The sequence below is a fragment of the Neovison vison genome, chromosome 1, assembly GCF_020171115.1.
Source record: "Neovison vison isolate M4711 chromosome 1, ASM_NN_V1, whole genome shotgun sequence".
NCBI lineage: Eukaryota > Metazoa > Chordata > Mammalia > Carnivora > Mustelidae > Neogale > Neogale vison.
The window spans coordinates 163058877-163077055 of NC_058091.1; the positions used below are offsets into that span (position 1 = coordinate 163058877).

The window sequence follows — 18179 nt, forward strand, 5'->3', positions numbered from 1 at the left end:
TGCGGTGTTGGCTTAGTTTCAGGTGTGTGAGACAGGCAACGGCTCTGTGCATCTGAGGGCTCACCCCGGGAGTGTGCCCCTTAGTGCTATCTCCAGTTTCAAGTGTCCCCGATTTCATTCATGATCATAACGATGTAGGGGCACAGCGGGCATTGGGAGTCTGGGCTTCTGACTCTCGCCTGCTGCTCTGTACAATGTTTTCTATGTGTATTATTAGCATACTTGTTAAAATCTCAGTGGGGAGAAGCCTGTTTGAGGGACCTTCTGTTTAATTCACCTCTGGATCTCCTCACAGCTTTTGTCCAAAGAATGCTTGTCGTGCACTTCCAGACAAAACAGTAAGCTTTGTGAGAGCAGGGTGTATTTCTTGCTTTATTTTCTCATGTCCCCCTCCTCCCCCACCTCCCATCGGAATGAATGTCGAGCTCCCAGGGGTGTTTAGTAACTATTTATTGAATGGATGACTTTGTATTTTTTTGTTCTTTAAGGATGAGAGTTTTCATAATGTCCCTCAACCTCTTTGATAATATTTGTTGTGTAAAAGGTCTTTAATGATTTGGTGCTTGGGCATATAGATATATGCACATGTAAACTGAGAGGGTCAGTACGATTGGAAGCCAAAGTTAAAACATGAATAAAGGGCCATAAGAAAACAAATGGAGGGGTGCCTGGTGGCTCAGTTGGTTAAACGTCCGACTCTTGATTTTGGCTCAGGTCATGATCTCAGGGTCATGAGATTGAGCCCCGCATTGAGCTCTGTGCTCAGCAGGATGTCTGCTTGAGATTCTCTCTCTCCCTCTGCCCCTCCCCTGCACGCGCACATGCAGTCTCTCTCTCTCTCAAATAAACAAATCTTTTTAAAAAAATAGGAAAGAAATGCCCATAGAAAGATTCAGGATGGGGAAAAGAAGAAATAAGAGTATAGAATATGAGAAAGCAAAGTCTAGGTTTTTTTTTTTTTTCTCTATAAACTTGCAATAGAATATGGACGTATGCTTATTCTAGAACTAAGATTTGCATTCTTGAGAATTCTGTGTTTCATAGAAATATTCAAATTATAGCATGCCCTATATATTTGAAGTTAACTTTTGGTCTTATATTTTCCTGCATTTAGCATGGGAAATAAAGATGATTAAGAGTAAAGATGGTGACTTTTTTTGTTTGCTTAATTTTTATTTTTATAGATGTGTGTGTTGAGGCTTATACAAGTTATTTGATTAGTTGAAAAGATTGAAAAAATCTTAAATTCACAAAGCTCTAAAGAAACCTCTGCACTAGAAGCAAGCAGGTAAGCATTTTTTTAACTATGTAGCACATAAATTAATACTTTACATCCAGTCTAATTAGGAGGGGACGGCTTAGTTAGAATTCATTTCTGAACAAGAAGAAAATCCAGGTTTGTGGCTAGAATGTAGCTCCAGAAGAGTGGAGAGCATGAAATGGTGAAATCTGTAACACGTTCCTATAAACCCTTTGGTTATAGACCACAGTTCCAACACGTCATTATGCTTGCAGTGGAAAAGTATATTTGGAATCACCTTCCCTGAGGACTAGCAAAGTCCTGTTGATCTTTAAGGCATACCTACCGTTCATCTTGGTTTTTTTCCATCTCATTTTTTTCCTAGACATGTCCAGAGTATTACCATTGATGTATTTTGCACCAGCATTATATTATTATGAAACAATATAGGACACATCCAGTTGAAATTTACAAATAGGAAAGAAAAAGCTTATGAAATAGAAAAAAGATGATGGCTCTCTTTGTTATACTGTGATTGTCTTGTTCCCTTCCTGGTGTGAATTTTCAATCAGCCAGGGTAGATGAGTGACTCAGAAAATGAGTAGTTAGGTCCTGTCAGCACCGTGAGATGCACAGTGGTGCAGTGGGAGGAGCCCGGGCTGGTCCTGTACATACCAGCTGGGCTGCCTGCATCAAGGTCGCCTGGTGCCCTGTGTGCTCTGTTGTGTGAGGCTAACAGTCCCTCTCCCTGCAGGTGGAGTTAGGTTTCTAAATTTTAGGAATTAAGGTTTTAGATTTGGAAGGAACTTGAGAGACCATATGCTCCACATGTCTCATGATGGAGGTTAAGAACGGACACATCCCAAAGGAAGCGATTCTCTGGTCCTAGGTCTCTTCCCCCTTTCACATCAAGGCATTTAACTAAGTGGTCAGCCCCCACTGTGCTTGTGTCTCTAGCCCGTTGCACTGGTGCTTCTGCCCCCGTCCATCCACACTTAGCTGACACTTGGTGTGTGGCCCTTCTGCGGCCTGTGTGTCTCCAGCAGCTCTGCTTCGCTGCAGCCCTTGGCAGCGCCTTCAGCCCCTCCAGCCACGTCCACGTTCGGCCCCTGGGGAGCTGGCCCTCCAGTGTTCTTCCTGTCTTTGCCGTTGCCGCTGTGCTCCTCAGATAGAAACACCTCAGTGAGCTCTGTGTCTACAATCCTGTCCCTTTGCAACGCTGTCCTTGATAAACAGACATTGTGCACTTTCTTGCTCAGAATTACCTTGGAGGACTTTTTTTCTCCAGAAGAGAAGCTCTGAGCTCTAGAGTCAGGAAAGCCAGAGCAGCATTGGCGCACGGTAAATCCATCATGCTTGCCAGGCCCGAAACACCGATATAAGGATAAATAGGAAATGTGCACGGGATCAGTCAGTAGAGGTTGGGATTAGGCTTCGGCGTTGGTCGTGCCGAGCGCTTGCCTTCCCTCCACACCAGCTCTGATGCTCTGGGACGGGGCACACTGCGGCAGGTCTCCAGACATTTTGGGTTTCCTTACAGTGTGATTCCTTATTACCTGACTGCCCATCCTCAGATGTGGGATGCCTCATAGAGCCCAGCAGGAGCTTCGGGGCCTTTCTTGTGTTTTTTTTTTTTTTTTTTTCGTTCACTGTTTGGCTTCCTTTTGAATGGGGTTGATGCTTTCTAATGTGAGGGGCAAGAGGGAAGTGTATCCAGTCCACTTGATGGCAGATGCACTGTGAGTGATTTCTCACCAGCTCCCGGAGCACCGAGCTTTCTCTTTCTGCCATTGGGTAAATGTAAACTTGGAGTCCGCTGCTCTGAGGGATTTCCCAGGTTGCTGCTAGGCTGTCAGTTTTAGCTGATTGAGGAGACAGCAGTAGTTGGTACTGGGGAGGTACTGGGGAGAGAGAATGAGGCAGGCAGAGAAGAAGAGGGGGATTCGGGTATGAATGGTAGGACAGAGCAAGAGAGAGGAGGGGGTTAGAGAATGGGAGAAAAAGGGAGAAGAAGGGCACGAATGGGAGAGCCCGAGGAACATTGTGAAAACACGCAGTTGTACCCACACTGACCTAAAATAGCTCCATCCCCTTGCCTGGGCCCTGTGGCCCGGGCCAGGCTGCGTCAGTGGCTTTTACGACCTCCCCACTCCTCACTCTCCGCACCTGGGGCCTGCTGCACAGACAGTTTGTCCTGAAAATTGATGGCGTGCAGGTGCCTGAGTGCTGTAAGGCATGGGGGGTGGTGGGGGTGGCGGGTTGTGGCTGGGAACACACTGTGAAGAAAGAGCACAAGGGGCGCCAAAGTCGGCATTGCTGACCAGGTGATGTGGTCACTCAGAAATTAACTTTGTGAATTACACTTCTCTAATTGTCTCTACTAGCCCTGTCTGGACTAGACAGATTTTGGAGAGAATTGCCACAGAATTTAACCAGTTACAGTTTCATGCTGTTCAGAGCAAAGGCATGACTCTTCTGGACAAAGTAAGACCAGTAAGTGTTGGTTTTGATTTTCAATTTGCTATTTGCGAATTTCCTGGATGATTTTGGTTTGACCTAGCATTGCCCCCTGATAATTGCTACTCTACAGGATTTTGAAGCTAGCTTTGAATTTTTTTTTTTTTCAGTGTCTCCTGCTTGGGACCCTGCTTCCATTATGTCACACTAGATAGATTTTGTGTAAAGACACGAGCGTAGTCTCCAAACTATGCAAGTAAAATTAATTCTGAATTTCATGTAACTTGACACATCATATGATGTAGTCAGAGTTCATTTATCCAAAGCCCTTGACTGGGTTTAAATGCACGGTTGCCTGATTTACTCTGTAGCTTAAGAGGCAAATAACTTTTTGTCGTTCAGTAATTGTCTAAACTTCACTTTGATGAAGCCGACTTACTTTTAAAGAAATCATAGGGAGGGAACGCCTCAGTGGCTCAGTCGATTAAGCCACTGCCTCTGGCTTAGGTCATGATCCCAGGGTCCTGGGATCGAGTCCCACCTTGGTCTCCTTGCTTGGCAGGAAGCCTGCTTCTCTTTCTGCCTGTGCCTCCTTGTGTGCTTGTGCTCTCTCTCGACAAATAAATAAATAAAAATCTTTTAAAGAAAGAAAGAAAGAAAGAAATCATGGGGAGAAGAGATTCATTGTTACTCTCTAGGAAATGTTGGGATTTTAATCTTACATATATTCTGGTAGAATTAGAGGCTCGCTTTTTATTTATAACACATATGTATATAAATTATATACATATATTTGAGTTTTTAGAAACTGTTGTGCCTGGACCTTCTTTCCTGGTCTCTTTGTTCTTGCAGTGTATAGCAGGCATTACGGCCATGCTGCAGCATTCCCTGGAAGGCCTGCTGCTAGAAGGGCTTCGGACTTCCAATGTGGACATCATACGGCACTGCCTACCGACCTACGCTACAATTGACAAGACATGGGATGCAGAGGCGTTGGTAGGTCAAGTACTGGTGAAACCGTACATGGATGAGGTTTGTGCCCCCATGCACCTCATTCTGCAAACACAGAGCATCTACTCTGGCTTCGATTCTTGACTGGGTGTGAGAGAGCTCAGGGCTCTTCCTTGAAGATGCTTCTAGTTCCTGCTCTTCTGGTTGTAAGAAAAGGTTGGTCCCGCTTGGTGCCCATCAGCATGGCAGGAATCAGGCATGTGCTCTGGTCTCTTCCAGTGATGCCATAGCTCAGGGATCATCTTAATTTAGTAGGGGTGAGGGACTTGCCTAGGAAGAAGGTACGGATCAGAACATTTTCAGGTCAATTTCCATTTCCGTAAGTTATATGTTAATGAAGTTGCCGAAAAGCGTGACCCCACCAAGGCGCCCGTGCCCACTGGAGGAGCTGGAAGACAAATCTGTGCACAGGGAAAGTCTGTGAGGGGAGGTGTCTTCGCAGAATTGATGTGGCCTAAGTCTTGAAGACCATGGGGGAGTTTGCCAGGCTAGGAAGGTGGGAGGGAGGGAATATTCAAAGATAAAGGGCTTTTACGGGCAAGTTAGCGGGGTAGTACCTTAAGTCCAGAACTTGGTTACCCAGTGTTCTTGACCTATGAGGATACAGTTAAATACAGGGAGTCAGTGTATTCTGCCTCTGAGCGGCTGGAGTACAGGCTGCATCATGTGAGGCCGCCAGCAATCAGCAGCTTCCCACTTAGAGAGCGTTGGTTTCATCTAGTTCAGGCTGACAGAAGTCATGATGCCAGTCTCAGCGTTTCAGGGCTTTCTTCCAGTCACCTGCCAGTGCGAGTGTTCTTTCTGTCCGGTAAGTATAAAGCTACCCACCATGACTTCAGGATGAAAGGCTTCCAGTTTTAAAAGGGGACAGTATCCCATTGATAGAAGTGAAATTGAAGGATTATTTTCAGTAATCTTCTCAGCTTCATTAGGACTACTAAAAGTAAATGATCTGTCAGTTCTTTGTATGTATCCTATTATAGTTCATAGCTCTCTCTGTGGGGGTGAAAAAGATCACATTATTTTTTGTCATTAAAGGAAAATATTTTAGTTATTTAATTTATGCCCTTTTCATTGAACTGAATCTAATATGCTAAATTAGGGAAGTACTTTACTTTTCCGTGTCGTTAAATGAACTGTGGCCACGTTTGTATTTTAAGTTTGTATGCTTGTCATTCACCTCCTGCAACTCAGCCTCATCACAAAAAAATAAACTACTAAAGCAAAATAAGATGTGTTTTCTTCCATCACTTTCCATCTCAGCCCTTGCCCTGTTCTGGAGACGGTAGAGGATAAGGCCAGGGTGAAGATGGTACAGAGCTGTTGTCTGGAGATACAGTATTTCGCTTTTAAGCTCAGAAGGGAAGCAGATGAGTGTGTGTGATGTTTTAGCTTCAGGCCAGTCTCTGTCCCCCAGCCTCTGTGTCCTCCAGGGTTGGAGCAGTATTCCCAAATCCCGGGACCTAGATTTTCGTGCCGCTGTTACTTACCTCCTGTTTAGAAAGCATACTGAGTGGGGAGGAGGAAGGATGAAGTACATTTTTAAGGTTTACTCGATTATTTTCTCTGTAGTGTATAGTTCATACTTCTCTTTTAGGTGCTTTAAACAAACAAACAGACAAACAAACAAATAAATAAGTAAAAATAAAACGCTCTTCCTTCTTCTAGGTGACTGTAGAACAGATCGTTGAGTCTCATCCAGATGGCCTGAAGATCATGTATGCTAATAAGCTCCTGGAGTTCGTTCCTCACCACTGCCGCCTTCTTCGAGAGGTTACAGGAGGAGCCATCTCAAGGTGACGTAAACTGCTGTGCATGCGCCTGAGCTCAGTTTAGTGACCACCTGTCACCTCCTCATGCGCCGCTGATCCCTGGCTGTCCTGTCTGACCCGGGAACGTGTACTCTTCCCTATTTGTTACCAGTGCTGTGAGGCAGGTGTCTCTTGCCTGGGTTTACAGGGAAGGGAATGAAGAGTCGTGACAAATCTCAATGGTGACATTTGTGTGACTCCAGAGCCTCTGCTTTTCTCTTGTCTATACTTTCTCCTTAACCAGGTTCAAAATCAGAATTGGTTTCCTTCCATTATTGTGATGTCATCATCGGTCTAGAAATACCAATTCAGTTTAATTCAACATGTTTTATACTGATGGCAATTAAAGTCATGTTCGGTTTTCCCTTATTCTCTTATTTCATTTCCATGGCTTTCCAGTTCTGTTTCATGAATATCCCATTACCTTCCACCATCTCCGTCATCCCAGTCCAGACCTTTGTCGCCTTTTGTTCGAGGGTAGCGGGCTCTCCCCACCTGGTCTCCCAGCTCCACCTGTCCCTCTTCATTGCAGCCCTCGGCTGTCCCACCTGCCCAGAGCTCTGCAGCCTTCCTGAGTCGCTCGTGGCTTCTCATCGCCCACAGAGGAGCATCCAGTCTTCCTGGCGCAATCTGTGACCCTTGGTGCTTGAGTCCTAGTGGTTTTCCGCTGTAGAACTTTCTACTGTGGAACTTTCCCCCATACCACTATGGTTCCTGGCCAGACAGGAGCGCTTGACCTTCCCTAACAAACCTGGTACAGAAGATAACCTGACTTCACATTGGTTCAGTTTATGGTTTTTTGACTTTTTATAATAGTGCAGAAGTGATATGCATTTAGTTTGGATCTTTTCCCGGGCTGTCGATCTATAGTAGGGTCCTCTTTTGTAATGCTGGGCAGGGACAGCGAGCACAGCCCCCAGGCAAACCAGGTGATCACGAGAGTCAGCAACCAACACACTTGAACCGTCCTGTTCTGGCTTTCAGTGCAGTGTTTGGTAAATTACACGAGATACCAGACACTTTATTGTGAAATAGGCTTTGTGTTAGAGGATTTTGCCCAACTGTGCAATACTGTAAGTGTGCTCAACACATTTAAGGTTGGTGGGGCTAAGCTCTGATGTTCAGTTGCTTAGGTGTTTTCCATGCATTTTCAACTAAAGAGATTTCCAGCTGAACAATGGGTTTATTAGGAGCCGAAGCCCTCATAAGCTGAGGAACATCTGTCTGTATTGTGTGCCTCTGTGTTTTCCTTCATTGCTTCCTGACTGTCTCATATCCCTTTGTCTTTCTGTTGATCTGTCACTCCACATGAAGCTCCAGTCAAATACAACTTCTTTTTTTTTAGGTTATTTATTTATTTACTTATTAGAGAAAGCATAAGCAGAGGGGGAGGCAAAGAGTGAAGCAGGCTCCCCACTGAGCGGGGAGCCCGATGTGGGACTCGATCCCAGGACCCTGAGATCATGACCTGAGCCAAAGGCAGAGGCTTAACCCACTGAGCCACCCAAGCGCCCCCAGGCTATGATTATTTCAAGAAAAAGCCCTATTTGTGAATTCTTTATCCAGTGAAGATTAATTAAAATCAGAAAGTCAACTCTGCCACCTTTAAAAACCCAGGAACAGAAAACAATTCCACGAGCAGGTATAACCCCATCCACAATAAATCACTTTCAATCCATCCCTGAAAACTAATGCAGAGTAGGAAGAAAGCATTACAGAAAAATGGTGTTTTTATTAATCAAGCTGGAAAATAATGGGTCTTACATGAATGCCCTTTAGGAAGACAGTTCTTATAGTTTTATGTTGATGGAAACTAACATTACATTCGAAATGCATGTTAAAACCATGACTGTAGACTAGCTACCACTTCCAGTCATCAGAAGACGAAAAATGGTCGAGAGTCACCCAAACTGAATCCTGGTTCCTCCTGGAAAATGTGTTCCTAAATATTTTCCCCCTGAACTACTGTGCTCTTTCTGTATCTTACTCAGCAGACACCGCGATGCACAAACACATCCAGAAGGCCTTTGAGGGCTGACAGCCTGCTGGAGCAATGAGGAATTCACCCAGGTTTCTGCCTTTCTGCTGGGCCCAGAAAGTTCTGGGTAACCCAGGTGACGTGTCATGAGAATACAAGTGTACCTCACACCGTACCTATCATCACCTCAGGGTAGACACCAAAATCCGTGTTCGTATATGAAAATCCTAGATGCATACAGAAATCAAGGGTGATTCTGTCATCTTGAAAGAAAAACACACTGTTGCGCTGCCACATGCCTCGTTTCTCCTCAAGTGACTGCAGGAAGTAGCGATTGCAGTCAGAAATCTCAGAAAGAAAAAGTAGAGTAAGGGCAACACCTGAAGTTTACTCCTGAAAATACTTGGAGAACGACTGTGACCAATAAACCAGGGCTTAGTTCATGAGACTATGTCAATGAGCTTATACCATCCCATGTCCTGGTCAACCCTCATGTCTGGGAGATGGAGGGACGTCTTCATCATCCAGAGCTACTATTAGGGAAAAAGGTGGAGACAATACTGACAGGAGTCCCTACTTCAGCAGGAGAACGAAAAAAACCTTGCCCCTCCATAATCCCAAATGAAAATAAACATCTCGTGGCGCCTGGGTGGCTTGGGGCGTTAAGCTTCTGCCTTTGGCTCGGGTCATCTCAGGCTCTTGGGATCGAGCCCCACGTCGGGCTCTCTGCTCAGTGGGGAGCCCACTTCCTTCCTTCTCTCTCTGCCTGCCTCTCTGCCTACTTGTGATCTCTGTCTGTCAAATAAATAAAATAAATAAAATCTTTAAAAAAGAAAAAAAAAGAAAAGAAACATCCCATTTTACTAGTGTGCAGCAGTGACTATGCAGGAGAAATTATTATAATATTATTATTAGATTATATATTATTATGATTATTATTATTATTCTTGTACTATATTGTTAACCTTTTGAATTCGGACATCTAAAATTTTTAATAAAATATGAAGGCTTTTTTTTTTAAGATTTTATTTATTTGACAGAGATCACAAGTAGGCAGAGAGGCAGGCAGAGAGAGGGGGAAGCAGGCTCCCCACTGAACAAAGAACCCGATGTGGGGCTTGATCCCAGGACCCTGGGATCATGATCTGGGCTGAAGGCAAAAGGCTTTAGCCCACTGAGCCACCCAGGCGCCCCATGAAGGCTTTTTTTAAAGAACAAAAACTTCAGACTAGATCTTTATCCTAGAAGTTCTCACTACAACTGGCTTCTGTCTTGGCCAACATTTAGCCATTCAGATAAAGTCCGTATTTAGTGCTTCGTGTGTATGCATGTGTAAAATAAGAGGACAGTCATAAATCCTTAAGATTGTGTATAATAAGAGTGAAATAAGGATTCTTGATACACAAGGTCTCGTTTTGGGGAAAACAGCTGGAGAACAGTATGCAGTTTTCAAATGATAGAGGGGGAAATAACGCATTCGGTTATGAGAAAGGGAAGGAGAACAAGACCAAATATTAATAAAAGGGAAAACAGCTTTTTCTGCCATCTTTCCGTGCCGCAGTAACAGTGTGAACAAATGTCCCACAGATGCCCTCAAGAACATTAACAAGGCTGAAAGGGAGAGGCGAAGGCCCGGTTCTTAGGAGGCCCTGCACCAAAGTCATTGTCCTGTTTCCTCACTGTGATGACGAAGCATGGGTACATTGGCAAATTTGAAATTATTGATGACCACAGAGCTGGGAAAACTGCTGTGAACCTCATGGGCAAGTTAAACAAGTGTGGCATGACTAGCCCTAGACTTGTATAACTGAAAGATCTAGAAAAGTGGCAGAATATTTCCATCCCCTCAGTTTGGTTTCACTGCATGGAAAAATTCTTCTGGCATCATGCACCATGAAGAAGGAAGAATCCAGGCAGCAGGGAAAATCCTAGGATTCCTTTTTCCTAGAAATATAATATACATGGCACGTGAAATGCCTCAATGGGAAAAAAAAAAAAAAAAGGAAAATAAATTACAGTCAACTGATGTTTGACAAGGGTGCCAAACAATTCAATGGGGATAAGAACAGTATTTTACTCCCCAGCAGCCACAGGCAAATAATGAAACAGGAGTCCTGCCTCACACCATACAGAGAAAATAACCCAAAATGCATCAAAGACATAAATGTAAGCATTAAAATGATAAAGTTTGGGATGTCTGGGTGGCTCAGTTGGTTGGACGGCTGCCTTCCGCTCAGGTCATGATCCCAGAGTTCCCGGATTGAGTCCTGCTTCAGGCTCCCAGCTCCACGGGGAGTCTGCTTCTACCTCTGACCTTCTCCTCCCTCATGCTCTCTCTCATTGTCTCTTTCTCAAATAAATAAATAAAATCTTTTAAAAAATAAAAATAAAATAAAATGATAAAGTTTTCAGAAGAAAACACAAGGGTAAATGTTAGTGGTCTTGAATCTAACAACGGCTCCTCAGCCATAACACCAAAGTACAAGCAACTTAAAAAATAATAATAATAAACAAATAAATGGGACTCAACCAAAATGTCCCAGTTTTGTGCTTCCAAGGACCCCATTGACAAAGTCAAAAGACAAGCCACTAAATGGGAGAAAATATTTGCAGGTCATATATAAGGAACATACATTCAGACTGTGTGAAGAATTCTTACAACTCAAATAAAAAGACAGCCCAGTTAAGAAATGAGCAAAGAACTTGAATACACATTTCTCCAATATTCAAATGTATACATTAATATATAAATGTATATATAAATATATTTTGTGTTATCTTATATTTATATAAACATACATTTATGTAAATATATTTATATGCTTAAATATGTATTTAAATAAAAATATGAAATATATAATATATATTTAAAAATACATGTAAGGTATATATAAAATAAATGGGACAATAAGCACGTGAAAATATGCTCAACATCACTAATCATTTGGGAAATGCAAATCAAAACCATGGTGAGATATCACCTCCCACCCACGTGGATGGCTACTATCAAAAAACCGAAAAGCAGGTGTTGGCAGGATGTGAAGAGCTGGAACCTGTAAATTGCTGGTGGGCTTGGAAAATGGCGCAGCCACATTAGAAACGGTTTAGTAGCTCCTCAAAATGCTGAACACAGAGTTGCCATATGACACACCAATATCACTCCTGTGTATAGAGCCAAGAAAAAAACTATGCCCACACAAAAACTTGTGCATGAAGGTTTAGGGTTTATTCGTAATAGCAAAAAGGTGAGAACAACCCAGATGTTCATCAACTGATGAACAGATACATAAAATGTGATCCATCCAGCCAGTGGAATATTATTCAGCCTTGAAAAGGAATAGAATTTTGATACGTGCAACGACACAGAGGAGCCTTGAAAACATTCTGCTGATTGAGAGAAGTCAGTCACAGAAGACCACATATTGCATAATTTGATTTATCTGGAATTTCCAGAATAGCTAAATCTACAGAGACTGAAAGTAGATTAGCGGTTGCCTAAGGCTGGTGGTGATGGCTAAAGTTTTCTTTTGGGGACGATGAAAATGTGCAAGTAGTTCAGTATAGTATAGTTAACTATACTGAAAGCCATTAAATTGTCCACATTAGATGGTGAGTGGTATGGCCTGTGAATTATATCTCAATTAAGCTGTCATCAAAAAAATGCAAAGAACTATATTTATCAAGTAGGAAAAGAATGAACTTGATTAAAAACATCAAAAATGGGGAAAATAAAAACAAAATAAGATGGGAGGAATAAAATCATGACTGTTTATCATTACTTTAAATATGTACAGACTGACTTCTATTAAATCAAAGTGCCTATCGGGGGATTACAGATCCATGCTGTTCAAGAAACATACTTAAAATGACAAAAGGGATTGAGAATGTACAAGGTGAGGAGATACCATGCAAAAGAGAAAGCCGGAATGGCAAAATTCATCACAGACAAGTTGGGTCTAAGTTATAGGTACTAAGATGAAGAGGGACATTTTTAAAGGCAGAGTTTGGAAAGAAGATGTAAAAGGTATAAGCGGGTATACATCTAACAACATAAAACCTAAAGACTCTAAAGATGCAAGAACAAGGTAAAACTTTAGCTTTTCAAATAGGAGTATCTACTAGAAGGAGGGAAAAACAAGGACACACAGGAAATAGACATCCTTATTTCCCTCAGAAAGCATTTCTTTCTTACACCTAAGAAAAGCCATATTTGTAAAGATTAATTGCGTACTAGGCAACAAAGGAAACCTTTACAAGCCTTCCAAATTAAAGATTTAAAGAACAGTTCTTTGATCACAATCCAGTAGAATCAGAATTAGATAACCTGGTAACAAAAACTTGAAACTACATACAAGTTAAGAAATACAGTCTTCAATCAAAGAAGAAATCATCAAAAAAAAAAAAAAAGAAGAAGAAGAAGAAATCATAAGAGGACTGAAGAAAATCTTGAAAGGAATAGAAAGGAGACTATTTCATACCAAAACTTACAGAAGACACCAGAAGTTGGACTCTAAGGAGACTTTAGTGTCAAATGTCTTCAATTTCAAACATTTTTTTGAATAAAAGAAACTCTACTCATTTAAACCCATCAGAAAAGGGCAGCTCAATAAATCAAAAGAAAGGAAGTAATAATAATAAAGATAAATTTTTAAACTAATAAAAATATGAGGGGCAAATAAACTCAAAGTTGTTTCTATGAAAGACTAATGAAATAATAAAAAAAAAAAAACTTCACATGCCCTATTAAGGATAAGAAAGGGGGAAGATGGGGTGTGGGAGGAGGTGGGGAGAGAGGGAATGAGGATGGGGAGGGGGGTTTCAGGGAGGAGGGGAGAGAGAGAGGGAGAGAGAGAGTTGCAAAAGAGATAAGGATAGGGAACGGAGATATAAAAGCAAATGCATAATTACTAAACTGCAAGGCACTTTATACTAATCAATTTGATAACCTAGAAGAAATGATGATTTCCTAGAAAAACGAAATCATCAAAATGATTCAAGAATGGAGGGAGGAGAAGTCAAGATGGCGGAGAAGTAGCAGGCTGAGACTACTTCAGCTAGCAGGGGATCAGCTAGATAGCTTATCTAAAGATTGCAAACACATGCAAACCCATCGGCAGATCGAAGAGTAGAAGAACAGCAATTCTAGAAACAGAAAAACAACCACTTTCTGAAAGGTAGGACTGGCGGAGAAGTGAATCCAAAGCCACAGGAAGATAGACCCCGGGGCGGGGGGGGAAGCCAGCTCCCGGCAAGAGGCGGAGCAACAAAGCACAAAATCAGGACTTTTTTTTTCAAATTATTTTTTTTCAGAAAAACATTATTCATTATTTTTTCACCACACCCAGTGCTCCATGCAATCTGTGCCCTCTATAATACCCAACACCTGGTACCCCGACCTCCCAACCCCCACACCACTTCAAACCCCTCAGATTGTTTTTCAGAGTCCACAGTCTCTCCTGGTTCACCTCCCCTTCCAATTTACCCCAACTCCCTTCTCTCTAACACCCCTTGTCCTCCATGCTATTTGTTATGCTCCACAAATAAGTGAAACCATATGATAATTGACTCTCTCTGCTTGACTTATTTCACTCAGCATAATCTCTTCCAGTCCCGTCCATATTGCTACAAAAGTTGGGTATTCATCCTCACTGATGGAGGCATAATTCTCCATAGTGTATATGGACCACATCTTCCTTATCCATTCGTCCATTGAAGGGTGTCTTGGTTCTTTCCATAGTTTGGCTACTGTGGCCATTGCTGCTATAAACATTGGGATACAGATGGCCCTTCTTTTCACGACATCTGTATCTTTGGGGTAAATACCCAGGAGTGCAATTGCAGGGTTATAGGGAAGCTCTATTTTTAATTTCTTGAGGAATCTCCACACTGTTCTCCAAAGAGGCTGCACCAACTTGCATTCCCACCAACAGTGGAAGAGGGGTCCCCTTTCTCCACATCCTCTCCAACACATGTTCTTTCCTGTTTTGTTAATTTTGGCCATTCTAACTGGTGTAAGGTGATATCTCAATGTGGTTTTAATTTGAATCTCCCTGAGGGCTAATGATGATGAGCATTTTTTCATGTGTCTGATAGCCATTTGTATTTCTTGATTGGAGAAGTGTCTGTTCATTTATTCTGCCCATTTTTTGATATGTTTGCCTGTTTCATGTGTGTTGAGTTTGAGGAGTTCATTATAGATCCTGGATATCAACCTTTTGTCTGTACTGTCATTTGCAAATATCTTCTCCCATTCTGTGGGTTCCCTCATTGTTTTTTTGACTGTTTCCTTTGCTGTGCAGAAGATTTTGATTTTGATGAAGTCCCAAACATTTATTTTCGCTTTTGTTTCCTTTGCCTTTGGAGACATACCTTGAAAGAAGTTGCTGTGGCTGATATCAAAGAGATTACTGCCTATGTTCTCCTGTAGGATTCTGATGGATTCCTGTCTCACGTTGAGGTCTTTTATCCATTTTGAGTTGATCTTTGTGTACGGTGTAAGAGAATGGTCGAGTTTCATTCTGATACATATAGCTGTCCCGTTTTCCGAGCACCATTTATTGAAGAGACTGTCTTTTTTCCACTGTATATTTTTTCCTGTTTTGTCAAAGATTAATTGACCATAGAGTTGAGGGTCCATATCTGGGCTCTCTACTCTGTTCCACTGGTCTATGTGTCTGTTTTTATGCCAGTACCATGCTGTCTTGGTGATCAGAGCTTTGTAATAAAGCTTGAAATCAGGTAATGTGATGCCGCCAGCTTTATTTTTGTTTTTAAACATTTCCTTAGTGATTCGGGGTCTCTTCTGATTCCATAAAATTTTAGGGTTTATTTGCTCCAGCTCTTTGAAAAATGCCCGTGGAATTTTGATCGGAATGGCATTAAAAGTATAGATTGCTCTAGGCAGTATAGACATTTTTTTTCAATTTACTTATTTTCAGAAAAACTTTATTCATTATTTTATCACCACAACCAGTGCTCCATGCAAGCCGTGCCCTCTATAATACCCACCACCTGGTACCCCAACCTCCCACCCCCCAGCCACTTCAAACTCCTCAGATTGTTTTTCAGAGTCCATAGTCTCTCATGGTTCACCTCTCCTTTCAATTTTGATCATAATGGCATTAAAAGTATAGATTGCTCTAGGCAGTATAGACATTTTAACAATGTTTATTCTTCCGAACCAAGAGCATGGAATGGTCTTCCATCTATTTGTGTCTTCTTCAATTTCTTTCATGAGTGTTGTCTAGTGCCTTGAGCACAGATCCTTACCTCTTTGGTTAGGTTTATTCCCAGGTATCTTATGGTTCTTGGTGCTATAGTAAATGGAATCGATTCTCTAATTTCCCTTTCTGTATTTTCATTGTTAGTGTATAAGAAAGCCACTGATTTCTGCACATTGACATTGTATCCTGCCATGTTGCTGAATTGCTGTATGAGTTCTAGTAGTTTGGGGGTGGAGTCTTTTGGGTTTTCCATATAAAGAATCATGTCATCTGCGAAGAGAGAGAGTTTGACGTCTTCACTACAAATTTGGATACATTTTATTTCTCTTTGTTGTCTAATTGCTGTTGCTAGGACTTCTAATACTATGTTGAACAAGAGTGGTGAAAGTGGGCATCCTTGTCTTGTTCCTGATCTCAACGGGAAGGCTGCAAGCTTTTTCCCATTGAGGATGATATTTGCTGTGGATCTTTCATAGATAGATTTGATGAGGTTCAGGAATGTTCCCTCTATCCCTATACTTTGAAGCGTTTTAATCAGTAATGAATGCTGGATTTTGTCAAACACTTTTTCTGCATCAATTGAGAGGACCATGTGTTTCTTCTCTCTTCTCCTATTAATTTGTTCTATCACATTGATTGATTTGCGAATGTTGAACCATCCTTGTAGCCCAGGAATGAATCCCACCTGATCATGGTGGATAATCTTTTTAATGTGCTGTTGGATCCCGCTGGCTAGGATCTTGTTGAGAATCTTAGCATCCATATTCATCAGTGTTATTGGTCTGAAATTCTCCTTTTTGGTAGGGTCTTTGCCTGGTTGGGGTTCAGGGTAATGCTGGCTTCATTGAAAGAGTCTGGAAGTTTTCCTTCTGCTTCAATTTTTCGAAACAGTTTCAGAAGAATACGTGTTATTTCTCCTTTGAAGGTTTGGTAAAATTCCCCAGGGAATCCGTCAGGTCCTGGGCTCTTGTTTTTTGGGAGGTTTTTGATCACTGCTTCAATCTCGTTATTAGATATCGGTCTATTTAGGTGTCGATTTCTTCCTGGTTCAATGTTGGTAGTTTTTATTTTCTAGGAATGCATCCATATCATCTAGGTTGCTAAGCTTATTCGCATATAACTATTGATAATAACTTCTGATGATTGTTTCTATTTCCTTGGTGTTAGTTGTGATCTCTCCCTTTTCATTCATAATTTTATGAATTTGGGCTTTCTCTCTTTTGTACTAGTGTGGCCAATGGTTTATCAATCTTATTGATTCTTTCAAAAAACCAGCTTTAGTTTTATTGATACGTTCTACTCTATCTCTGGTTTCTACCTCATTGACCTCATCTCTATTCTTGATGATTTCCCTTCTTATGTGTGGAGTTGGTTTGCTTTGTTGTTGATTCTCCAGTTCTTTAAGGTGTAGAGACAGCTGCTGTGTTCTAGATTTTTCAATTTTTTTGAGGGAGGCTTGGATGGCTATGTATTTTCCCCTTAGGACCGCCTTTGCCATATCCCATAGGTTTTGGACCGAATTGTCTTCATTCTCATTGGTTTCCATGAATTCAGTTCTTTGATCTTCTGGTTGATCCAGGCGTTCTTAAGCAAGGTGGTCTTTAGCTTCCAGGTGTTTGAGTTCCTTCGGAACTTTCCCTTGTGATTGAGCTCCAATTTCAAAGCCTTGTGATCTGAGAATATGCAGGGAATAATCTCAGTCTTTTGGTATCGGCTGAGTCCTGATTTGTGACCCAGTATGTGGTCTATTCTGGAGAAGGTTCCATGTGCACTTGAGACGAATGAGTATTCTGTTGTTTTAGGGTGGAATGTTCTGTATATATCTATGAGATCCATCTAGTCCAATGTGTCATTCAATGCTCTTGTTTCTTTATTCATTTTCTGCTTCGATGATCTGTCTAATTCTGAAAGAGGAGTGTTAAGATCTCCTACGATTAGTGTATTCATATCAATATGACTCTTTATCTTGATTAACAGTTTTCTTAAGTAATTGGCTGCTCCCATATTGGGAGCATAGATATTTACAATTGTTAGTTCATCTTGGTGGATAGTCCCTTAAAGGATTATGTAGTGTCTTTCTGTATCTCTGACTACAGTCTTTAGTTTGAAGTCTAATTTATCTGATATGAGAATCGCTACCTGGCCTTCTTTTGAGGCCCATTGTCATGAAAGATGTTTCTCCATCCCTTCACTTTCAGTCTGTGTGTATCTTTAGGTTCAAAATGGGTCTCTTGTAGACAGCATATGGATGGGTCCTGTCGTTTTATCCAATCTGCTACCCTGTGCCGTTTTATGGGTGCATTTAGGCCATTCACATTGAGAGTGATTATTGATAGATACGTTTTTATTGACATCGAGGTACCTTTGAAGTCTTTCTTTCTGTAGACTGTCTCTATATTTCTGTTCAATGCTATTCTTGGGATTTTTCCTCTTTTATAGAACCCCCCTTAATATTTCCT

At 41.6% G+C, this 18179-nt stretch overlaps 1 protein-coding gene and 1 pseudogene across 2 annotated transcripts in view; both read left to right on the forward strand.

Moving 5' to 3' along the window:
* LOC122915227 (conserved oligomeric Golgi complex subunit 2-like) overlaps positions 1-9184 on the forward strand; it is a 32009-nt gene extending 22825 nt beyond the window's left edge. The window contains exons 4-8 of one of the 2 annotated variants that reach the window (XM_044261912.1): positions 1185-1288; positions 3625-3733; positions 4550-4693; positions 6377-6504; positions 8511-9184. In XM_044261912.1, coding sequence (XP_044117847.1) covers positions 3707-3733; positions 4550-4693; positions 6377-6504; positions 8511-8550 — 339 coding nt within the window. In that variant the 5' untranslated portion in view covers positions 1185-1288; positions 3625-3706 and the 3' untranslated portion in view covers positions 8551-9184. Of the gene's footprint in view, positions 1-1184; positions 1289-3624; positions 4037-4549; positions 4694-6376; positions 6505-8510 lie in introns of those variants that run through there. The other variant, XM_044261921.1, reaches the window with a different exon arrangement.
* On the forward strand, positions 8644-10707 carry LOC122915269 (annotated as a pseudogene).
* The last annotated feature ends 7472 nt before the right edge of the window (positions 10708-18179 follow it).